Source organism: Pteropus alecto, unplaced genomic scaffold, assembly GCF_000325575.1.
Source record: "Pteropus alecto unplaced genomic scaffold, ASM32557v1 scaffold196, whole genome shotgun sequence".
NCBI lineage: Eukaryota > Metazoa > Chordata > Mammalia > Chiroptera > Pteropodidae > Pteropus > Pteropus alecto.
Window position 1 is genome coordinate 2,852,568 of NW_006439717.1, and position 10,927 is coordinate 2,863,494.

General features: G+C 33.0%; 1 protein-coding gene across 2 annotated transcripts in view; it reads left to right on the forward strand.

Moving 5' to 3' along the window:
• Nucleotides 1-1,009, forward strand: part of SLC38A4 (solute carrier family 38 member 4) — a 54,754-nt gene extending 53,745 nt beyond the window's left edge. For both annotated transcript variants that reach the window (XM_006916861.2, XM_006916862.2), the window contains exon 16: nucleotides 191-1,009. In XM_006916861.2, the coding sequence (XP_006916923.1) occupies nucleotides 191-292 (102 nt within the window). In that variant the 3' untranslated portion in view covers nucleotides 293-1,009. The remainder of the gene's footprint in view (nucleotides 1-190) is intronic.
• The last annotated feature ends 9,918 nt before the right edge of the window (nucleotides 1,010-10,927 follow it).

A 10,927-nucleotide genomic window follows, 5' to 3' on the forward strand; every position in this document is an offset into this window, starting at 1 on the left:
TTCCCTAACTAGGGTTCTAAATTGACTGACCTACTAGGCATGGACATCTGAACTATAAGGAATAATACAATTCACTAGGCAAATCAGATTGCTGCCTTAGGTAAACAATTTACTGTTTATTTACTTAGCACAAAGTGTGCTAAGTAAGTATGGTTTCTGTGTCCCCTAACAAGTTCTCTCTGACTTACAGGCTATAATTTTTCTTTTGGTTGGCATCATCTTCATGATTGGAAGCATGGCACTCATTATAATTGACTGGATTTACAATCCCCCAATTCCCAAGCATCACTAATCCAAGGAAAAAAACTTCCTTTTTCTACTAAAAATGGTTGCAAATTATGCTCCAAAAGACATGCACGTTATCTTGATTGGGATGTTATTTATAGGAAATAACAAGAGAATTCCAAAGACATTTACTAGTAACATCACCAGGCAACTTCGGAAAAGAAAAATCATCATTTTTGTGAAGAATGATTGTGTATGTGTTTAAAGTCTGTGGTGCACATTTCTACCTAGGTTTTACTAGAGCAGTGTGAGAGGATTTTTCCTACTGTACAAGCAGAATAAGGGTAACCGTGTGTAGCTAATCAGATAATACCCTTCCCCTGCAAAAAAAGTACCAAATACTTGTATTCTCGAAAATCAAACAAAAATGTCCTGGTGGCAAAGCTATCACCACTTAACGCCTTCCCCTAATCTTGCATCAAATACTCTGGGTCTATTTAATAACTGAAGCAAAGGCATGTCCTATGAACTGTCCCTGTAAGGTACGTGAATGATCAGACACCAGGCTAGTACATCTTATTGTCAACAGTAAAGGAAAATTTCACCCATCCTGTCTGTGACATTGAATTAGTGATTTCTTTATTCAACAGATTTATTTTGTAAACTAACAATAATAGAGAGGGGTTTTATTTAAATTATAGAGCAACAACAAAAATAATGCTAATAGCTAAACTACCTGTTCTGGAAGCATTTGCTTTTTAATGTTATTCCTAGTCCTCTTGTCATACTTATATCATTGAACAATGCTCTCCCTCTCGTCTTCCATTCTCATTCAGAATTTTTAGAGAGCCACGATTTATGTGGCGATACACTACCCAGTATTGTTTGATACATTTTTATTTGACAAACATTCAGTGCAGGAAACTGTGATTGCTATATGTTTATATATATAATCTTATTCTGTAGGCATCAGAATTTTAATGTATAGTACATTTGATTTTTATATTTTACATGTGTAGTTTTCTTTCTTTGCAGTCAAAACATTTATATTATTGGGGGTGGGAGCGGGGAACTAAGTTGATGGGCTAAAAATTCATTTGTATGTATCTGTCTGTTGGGGATATTTTAAATTTGAAGCCTAAGTTATATATAGTTCAGTAATGCTCTTCTTCATTGTTTACAACAATATTATAATCAGTTACAAGAAAATAAGTTCCTATTTGCAAATAATTATTAAAACTAAGGTTGTTCATTTAACATGTATAAAATGGCATTTAGCTCACGTTAGCTTGCACAGGTGTTTGATGACATTCATTTACCACTTAATACAATATTGAGTGGTTCTTCATAAAAATAAAAGTGCTAACACAGCAAAAAGAAGCAAACTATTATTCTTGCTCACTTCTACGACTGACATAAAATGGATTTAAAAATAAGTACTCACTGCCTGTAATTTCTGGAGTTCACTACTTTTTTTCTCAAATCAGTAGCAAGAACATTTGTTATATATTTTAAATTTTAGTAAAGCCAAGTATGAAGTATAAGTATGATGATATTAAATCATATTTTAATTGTTTTTCTAGAATGTGCATTGTTATGGAAATTGAGCATTACTAGAAACTATCATAACTTGTGGGTTATCATTATCGGAAAAAATTTGCCAAATAGCATCTTTCAGATATATTGTCATAATTTAAAGAGTGTATCAAGATAGCAAGTGGAAAAAGGTAGCTTCTAAGTGTTAAAAAAAAAGAAGTTTAATCTGAATATATTTAAATGTAAATATCAACAAATAATCCAAAAAGTGGAAAACTTTTATATAAAATCTATATATATTTTGAATGCTTTACATTTCAAATGACTGACTTGAAAAAAACATGTGTAATTCTATAAATATTCAAGAGCAATACTAATGTGCCAAATAATAAAGCACCATTTTTTCCTCACAGCCATTTTCAAGATGAGTTCACATAGACTGCAGGGCAGACATACATACGGTTTCTCATACTGGCTAATTTAACCCCATTTATAAACAGATGAAAATTTTATTTTCTTATTTCATTTATAAGATGGTTCAATGTACTGGAAGGCTTTTTTATTACAGAAAGTGTATATTGGTATACAATAAATAAACTCTTCAAATGACTCTGATGTAGTTTTCTTTCTGTTGTTGAAGGCTATGAATTATTTGTGCAAGAAAATTTTTTAATCTAAATATAGTTTTCCTTATTTTAGTATATGTTTCATTTTCATTTTTACTCTTGACATATAACAAACATCTTTAGCTGTCAAAGAGAATAGTTGACATCTTATTTTGGCAAAATACACAGCTAATTCTAAATCATTTTTATTTATGACATTACATATATATCTCCTAGAATAAATGTGGAAGAAATGAGTCTCTTTGTGGTTAATTAGGAAGAATTCATTTGGGATGGAAGAAGAGGGACTAGAAGAAACACGAGAGTAGTAAAATGAAGATATGGAAGATTTAGGAGCAAGGAAAGCAACATGGGAGTGCTAAGGATTGGGTAGAAATAAACTATTAGTGGGAATGATGGGTCATATGGTAAGTGTATGCTTAACTTTCTCAAAAACTTCCAAATAGTTTGCTAAAGTGGTTCTACAATTTTCATTTTCACCAGTAATATATACAAGTCCCAGTTGCTCTGTATCCCTGCCAACATTTGACATTGCATTTTATACTTTATAGCCTTTCAAGTGGGTGTGAAATAGTATCTCATTGTGATTTTCATTTCTTTGATGACTAGTGTTGAAAACTTTCATGTGCTTAATGGTCATTTATGTTTCCTTTTGTAAAGTGTCTATTCAAATATTTTGCCCATTTTTAAAGTTAGAATGTTGGTCTTTTTATTGTGGATTTTTCAGAGTTCTTTAGATATTCTAGATACATGCCCTTTGTCAGATAGCAAATGTATTTTTTCAGTCTATGATATGCCTACTCATATTCCTAAAGGTGTCTTAATTACATGTTTCTGAGGCTGTGTCTTTATAACTTGAAGTCCTGCAATTTCTGTCTTACTGAGATAAAATTAATTAGAATAGTATTGCCATAATTGATGTTTAGATTTTCAAATTTGGAAGGTAAGCATCTTTTTTTTCTTTTTTCTTTTTTTTTTGGTGGGGGGGGTGTATATTTTTTGCCTTATAGTTAATTTTACTTAATGTGCGCTAATCTAGTTATTGTTTTCTATAGATATTTGATTAAAAATAACTTTTTCTAAGTTACTTTGGCTCTTGGTTAGGAGACCCAGTACTACCTAGACAGGCCCAGGACATCAACAACCATTTCTGGCTACTAGTAATCAACTTTATTAGTTTTCTGAGCCTTTGTCACAAACATATATAAATGAAACAAAAGAAATTACTTCATTCAATTCTTATTTACCAAATTGGAAATTCTACCATTTTCTCTTGACTCTGCATTTTTCTTCACATGTAGAAGCAGAATGTGTAGAGCCTTTGCTTCTGTAGCATGCATCATCATGACTATCTTTTCCCAATAAAAAATTTTGTACTAATTATTTAATAGACAGTGTTGAAGAAACTGGTTGAAAAAAGAAATCAGTTGAGAGCCTTTCTTTGCACCATACACCAAAATGAAAAAAAAAAATTCAATATGAAAGCCAAAACAACCAGTTGACATTTTAGGAATAACTATTTGATAGCTGTCTGTGAAAGTAAAACGCAATGGAAGAAATCACAGAGATCATGATGAATAACTGCATAACAGTGAAAAATAATTCTGTACTTTAAAGGATAAATTTTAAAAACACCAGCTACTACAAAATAATACCAAAAATCCTTAATGTGTGAAGAGATAATAAAATCAATAAGAGAAATACTAAGACTCTAATAGAAGAATGGGCAATGGACATGCAATCATAGAAAAAAAAAATGATTGGTGATTGAGTATTTATAAACAGTTTTACTTCACTATGATCGAAGACATGCAAGTAAAAACACAAATACAATTGTTTTTCCCTATCATATTACTATGATAAAGAAAAAGTAATATTCTGTTTTGGTGAGTATAGGGAGCTGAGCACTCTCATTCAATGCTGGTGGCAGAAATCTTGGCTCAGCTTATCTGGAAAGCATTCTGACAATACTTTAAAAGATCCCTAAAAATGTTTGTAGTAGGCAGAATGGCCCCCCAAAGATGTTTACACCCTAATTTCTAGAACCTGAGAATATGTTACTTTACATGGCAAATACGACTTAACAGATGTAATTGAAGTAAAGATCTTAAAATAAGATTATCTTGAGTAATCTAATCACACAAATCCTTAAAATCAGAACTTTTCTTCGACTGAACTTAGATTCAAAGCATGACAGAGACTCAACCTGCCATTGCTGGCTTGAAGATGGAGGAGACCATGTGCAAACTGAGAGGAAAATGAATTCTGCCAACAACTTAAATAAGCCAAGATGATGACTCTCCTCCTGAGCCTCTAAGTAAGAGCTCAGGGCATCAACACTTTGATTTGAGGCTTGGGAGGCCGTAAGTAGAGTACTCTGCTGAGTCAGCCAGACTTCTGTGAAATAATAAAGGAGTGCTGTTTTAAGCTGCTAAATTTGTGCTAAATTGTTATGGCAGCAATAGGAAACTATGAAATACAATGATCATGTCTTTAAATCTACTAAGAATCCAAAGAATCCAAAAAATTTTCTAAGAATCTATTCTTAGGAAATACTCAGAGAAATGACTTGCCTTTTACGTACTAATGTATTCTTTCAGCATATAATGGGTTACAATTTTGAAATAGTACTAATGTCCAAAATTATGGAATGATTTAATAAATTGTAATATCTTCATATTCTGAAATATGATGCAGTCATTAAAATGTTTTAGAATAATCACTATTGAAATGAAAAACTATGATATAATATTAAGTGGAAAAAGAACAAGAATAAATCCTTTATTATCCCAATATAAAAATGCCTGAAATAGAAAAATAAAAATAGAAAAAAAGGAAATAGACCTAAAATGTTAAAAGTAGATATTTGTCTTTTCTGTTTATTGTATCTATATGAGATGATAGATGTTAGCTGAAACTACTGTGGTAATCATTTCACAATATATGTAAATCAAACCATCATACTGTATGCCTTAAACTTATACAGTGATGTATATCGATTATTTCTCAATAAAGCTGGTGGGGGAGTAGATATTTGTACGTAGGAAAATAATGAGTGGTATTAGTCTTCATTTTCACACATTTCTTCACTGCATTTTCTAAATTTTCTATGCAAAGTATATACTTTTATAGTTAGGAAAAATTTTAAGGAAAAGTTTTTCTGCCAATTTATATTTTCTGGAAAAAGAATTAAAGCATGCTGCAATTTCTATACATTTTTATATTTTCAGCTGAGTCTAAAGGCAGAATTGAATGAAAATGCAATTCTCAATTAGGGAACAGTCACCATTCACAGAAGCAGACAATGAAAGGATGAGGCAGACTCTAGCCAGAGGTAGGGCTGGGAAGAAGTGGAAATGAGTTGTTGATAAAAGTGGTGTAGCATAGCCAGTAAACAAGGACTTGAGTCCCAGATCCATGATTTGGGCAAGACATTAAATTTTACTGAACATTAGTCTTCTCATTTTTGTTGGAATTATTTCTGTGTAATGCAATTCCTAAGATCATTTAGCATTTAGATTGGAATCATTGGAAATATCTGAAGGTCCTTATGACATAGTCACATCTCTAGTACAAATGCTTAGCATTAGTCATAAATAAGGGATCATCAGAGAGTTCCCAAACTACCTTGTGGTAATGATTTTTGCAGCTTGGTCTGAAAGTGAGTAGACATGTCAAATGCTTCTGAGGAATACTCTCTTATTACTCAGGCTTAGTAATTTAATGGACAAACATTTATTCAGGAAAGACCATCTGCCAGATACTGCCCTAGGCACAAGAATACAGAGTAGTCCTCACCTTTAAGGTGCTCACGGTCCACGGGATTGGGTAGATGTATACAGATGATTACAATATAAAATGGAAAATGCTATATTATATACCCAGTATTCCATGGAGGCTCTAGGGATATTGCTCAAGTCAGCCTTGGGGAGAGAGGAATAGTCATGAGATTTCAAGGAGCAGATGCCCCAATCTGAATCCTAAGGGACGCATTGGAATTATCAAGCAAAGAGAGGGAGAGGTAGAGTGAGAAGCATGCACAAAAATATGATTACTCTAATTGACACTCTCACCCCATATACACTCAAACACATATATGCATACATTAGATTCCTTTTTCTGCTATAACAAATTACTACACATGGTGGTTTAAAAGAACATATTTTATATTATTCTACAGTTAGCACCAGCAAAGATCAGTAGAAGCCTTGGCGGAATCATATAAACCAAACAGAACAAGTAAAACAACAAGAATCTAATGATTAATTATAAATTATCTTGAAACAAATAGGACATCTCAGCAAAAACAAAGAACAAACAAACAAAAACCCCTAGAGTTATAGAAGAACCAACTGGAAATTATAAATCGAAAAATATAATAAAAATTTAAAGAAAATTCACTGGATGTGCTCAGTAGTAGAATGAAGATGACAGAGAATGGAATCAGTGAACTTGAATAAATATCAATAGAATTCACTCAGTCTGAACAACAGAGAAGAGACAGAGAGAGAAAGAGAGAAGGGAAGAAAAGAACAGAAAAACTAGACTGTGGAACTGTGGGACAAAAAGAAAAAATTCAATATTGGTATTATCAGAGTCCCAAAAGTAGAAAGAAAAAAAAAGAGCTTGGAACCAAAAGACAATTTGAAAATAAAAGTTTGAAAACTTCCCAAATTTTGCAAACATCACCAAGCTACATATTTAAAGAGTTTAGTGAATTCCAAATAAAATAAATCCAAAGAAATCCACACCAGATCAAACTTCTGAAAACTAAAGACAAGGAAAGAATCTTGAGAGCATCCTGAGAGACACAATATATTATCCATAGGGAAACACTAATTTGAATGCCAGAGGATTTCTCATCAAAACATGTGGCAATCAGAAAGAAGAGGTACATCATTTTTCAAGTGTTGAGAGAAAAGAATTGTCAACTTAAAATTTGTATTCAGCAAAACTATCCTTCAGGAATGAACGGGAAATAACAACATTCCCAGAAAAAGGAAAACTAAAGGAATTGTTGCAGACCTACCCATAAAGACTAATTAAAGAACAATCTTCAAACAGAAAGTAAATAAAAGAACAAATATTAGAGCATCAAGAAAGAAGAAACAGACAAAAAGACCAGAAATCTGGGTATATTCAATAAACTATACTTTTCTTCATGAGTTTTATAAATACATTTTCTGATTGAAACAAAACTTATAATACCATTTGATATTCAAGGTAATGATTTTTTTTAGTGGAGAAGTTAGAGAGATTTAAATAGAAGTGAGGTTTTCACAATTTGCTCAAGGTGGTAAATGTTAATACCATAGACTGATAAGTCACATATTTATACTGTAATACTCAGAACAACCACTAAGAAACTACGTAGAGGTACACTCAAAAACACTATACATAAATCAAGATAAATTTCTCAAAAATGTTTAACTAATCCACTGGAAGCTAAGAAGTAAGAGCCAGAAGAAACAAAGAGAAAACAAATACTAAAATGTCAGACTAAAATAATATCAATAATTACCTAAATGTAAATGTCTAAATACAGCAATAAAAAAAAAACAGAGATTGGAAAAATAAATAAAACTCATGACCCAACTATATGTTGACTACAATAAACTCATTTCAAATTTGATGACATGGGTTGAAAGTAAAAGTGGTGAAAAGATAGGCACACAAAAAAAATAACAATAACAGAAAAACAGGAGTAGCTATATTAATATCTGATAAGTAGACTTCAGAAAAAAATTATTAGAGACAAAGAGGTATCCCTATTACATATATAATAATACAAAGGTCAATCCAGCAGAAAGACATGCCAGTCTTAAGGGTACACATACCAAACAGCAGAGCATCAAAGTACATGAAGTAAAAACTGACAGAGCTGAAGGAGAAAGATAAATCCACAATTATTGTTGTAGATTTCCACACTCATTTCTCAGAAACTGATAGAACTACTTGACAGAAAATGGGCAAAAATATAGAATATCTGAACAACTATCAACCAACAGATTCTAACATATATATCTTGAACACTCTACTATCACAAGAAGAGTACATAATTTTTTCAAGCACCCATGGGACATTCACCAAGATACACATATCCTGGGTCATAAAACAAACCTCAACAAATTTAAGAGAATTGAAATCAGACATAGTGTTTTTTTCCGACTATAATGGAATCAACTAGAAATCAACAGCAGAAAGGTACGGAAATTAAATAATCCCCAAAGAAAAAGTATCAAAGGATAATTTTAAATACATAGAACTGAATAACTTCACAAAACAACATATCAAAATATTTAGAATGCATTTAATGTACTGCTGAGAGGGAAATTTATAGCACTAAATGCTTACATTAGAAATGAGAAAAAGTATCAAATCAATAATTTAAGTTTCTACATTAAGAAACTAGAAAGAGAACAAAATAAACCCAAAGCAAGCAGAAGGAAGAAAATTAATAAAGATAAGAGCATATGTCAGTGAAACAGAAAATAAGAAAACAATAGGGAAAATCTATGAAGCAAAAGCTAGTTCTTTGGAAAACTTAAACAGATAAAATTGATAAACTTCTAGGAAGACTGACAATAATTAAAAGAGTAAAGAAAGCATTGTGTCTCGGTTTAATTGGCAGCAGTTTTCCTCTTCTAGTACTAAATAAAATAATGGTTCATCTTAAAATTTAAAAAAATCTTAAATTTAATAAAATATTCTTTTTGTAAAAAAATCTTATTAGCCTTCTGTGGCTAAAAAGATGTGGGGCTCATTTTTTTCTAGAGTTTCTGTGCACAGTAATACAAAATGGTATGGTAACCATCACTGTGTGCCACTCTAAGTCTAGGATGGTAGTATGTATGTGTGTGTGCGTGCATGTGTGTGTGTGTATGTGTGTGTGTGTGTGCATGTGTGTACGTGTGTGTGTCTTAGAGGTGGGATTGAAAGAGTCAGGCCAGACCAAAAGAGGGTTATAGAAGGCAACCAAATAAAACATGAACTCACTGAAATCTGAATTTTTTCCTCAAATCAGTCTAATTTTAGTCCAATTGATTGGTTTAGTAGATTCATAGGAAGAAAATATTATATCTATTTTACTAAAGGGAAAAAGAGACCTCAAGAATGAAGGAATAATAGCAAAATGGTTGCCACACTGCAGATGGCCTCCTGGTCTCGTAAGTGCCAAGCTACACTGGCTGCGGCAGTGTATAGCTCTAGCAATAAGGCTCCTGGACAGCAATCTTTACTCTTAGTTTGATATTAAGTTTAAATGTCACTAAGCTGGAGTTTTTCCACCAGTTTTACTTGGTGAGTAAGAGGTTGTCTACTGGGCTACAGCCCAAACTTCTGTTCCTAGATGTATAATCAGCATTTTTTTAAGCCTGTGTTATAACTCGGCAATTTAAAGAGAGCCAAAAATAGTTGCCATTTTACATTTATCTCTTTTTCTTAGGGTTCAGAGCTTGGCTAGTCACTGATGGGTTTCTGGAAAGGAATAGCTGCTAAGATGACAGTAGTCCTCACCTTGCTGTGCAGGAAAATGAAAAGAAGACAGACTATGTCATCAAATAATTATTTATCTGTGGAGGATGTTCATCACATGGATCACTTTCTGTTTAATAATGTTATGAAATGAGATACTCTTTAGTAGAGCTCCACATAAGGATCTTGGCTACTTATTTAGAATGAGTTAGCCAAATTAAATTATTTTGCTTCCAACTCCAACTCTGCCGATGAGAGAGTTGAAAAATCAAGAACTGAGGTTTCGAAGGCCTGAGGACTAGACCCCACGTCCTACCAGGTGATGCTGGGAAAGCACATCCCTGCATCCAAGCCCTACCCACAGAAAACCCAAACTGACTGAACTGGAGCCTCCACAAATGGATGTGAGTCTATGAAGGAATCTCCAGGTAGAGGAAAATTTATCAAGTAAAAGTTGTAAAATTGCTGGATTCTTGTGATATTTTAAAAATTTCCCTGAAAGTCAAATTGCCTCACAGTTGGGGCAGAATCTTGTGTTAAAGTTGAGAGCTATGACATAACTTCCTGGTTTATATAACTCTTCACATCCTAGCCCCATGTTTCTCTTATGCATGCACCCGTGCGCACGCGTGTGCGTGTGTACACATACACACAGACACACACACTGCTGCAAACTGAATGTTTGTATCCTTGCCAAATTCATATGTTGAAATGCTAACTCCTAATTTGATGGTATTTAGAGGCAAGACCTTTGGGAGGTAATTAGCTGTAGATGAGTTGTTTTGTATTGATCTCAGCCTATCACTAATCAATGTTGTGTCCGGACCAGTCCTCATAGTTCTTATTATGATTGTGAGATGAACTTCAGCAATAAACATCAGGAAACTTTAAAAAAAATAAAGGTTTATTACTCACAGAATCTGGAAATTACACAGCACACCTGGGGCACACAGTGACATGGTGGGGTGCGGGGGAGAGGACATGAGGGTTTGCTTTTATTGGAGTTGAGGGCGGGGACTAAAATTTTGCAGGTTCACTCTTTGTTCGTGAATTCAAACCATAACAGC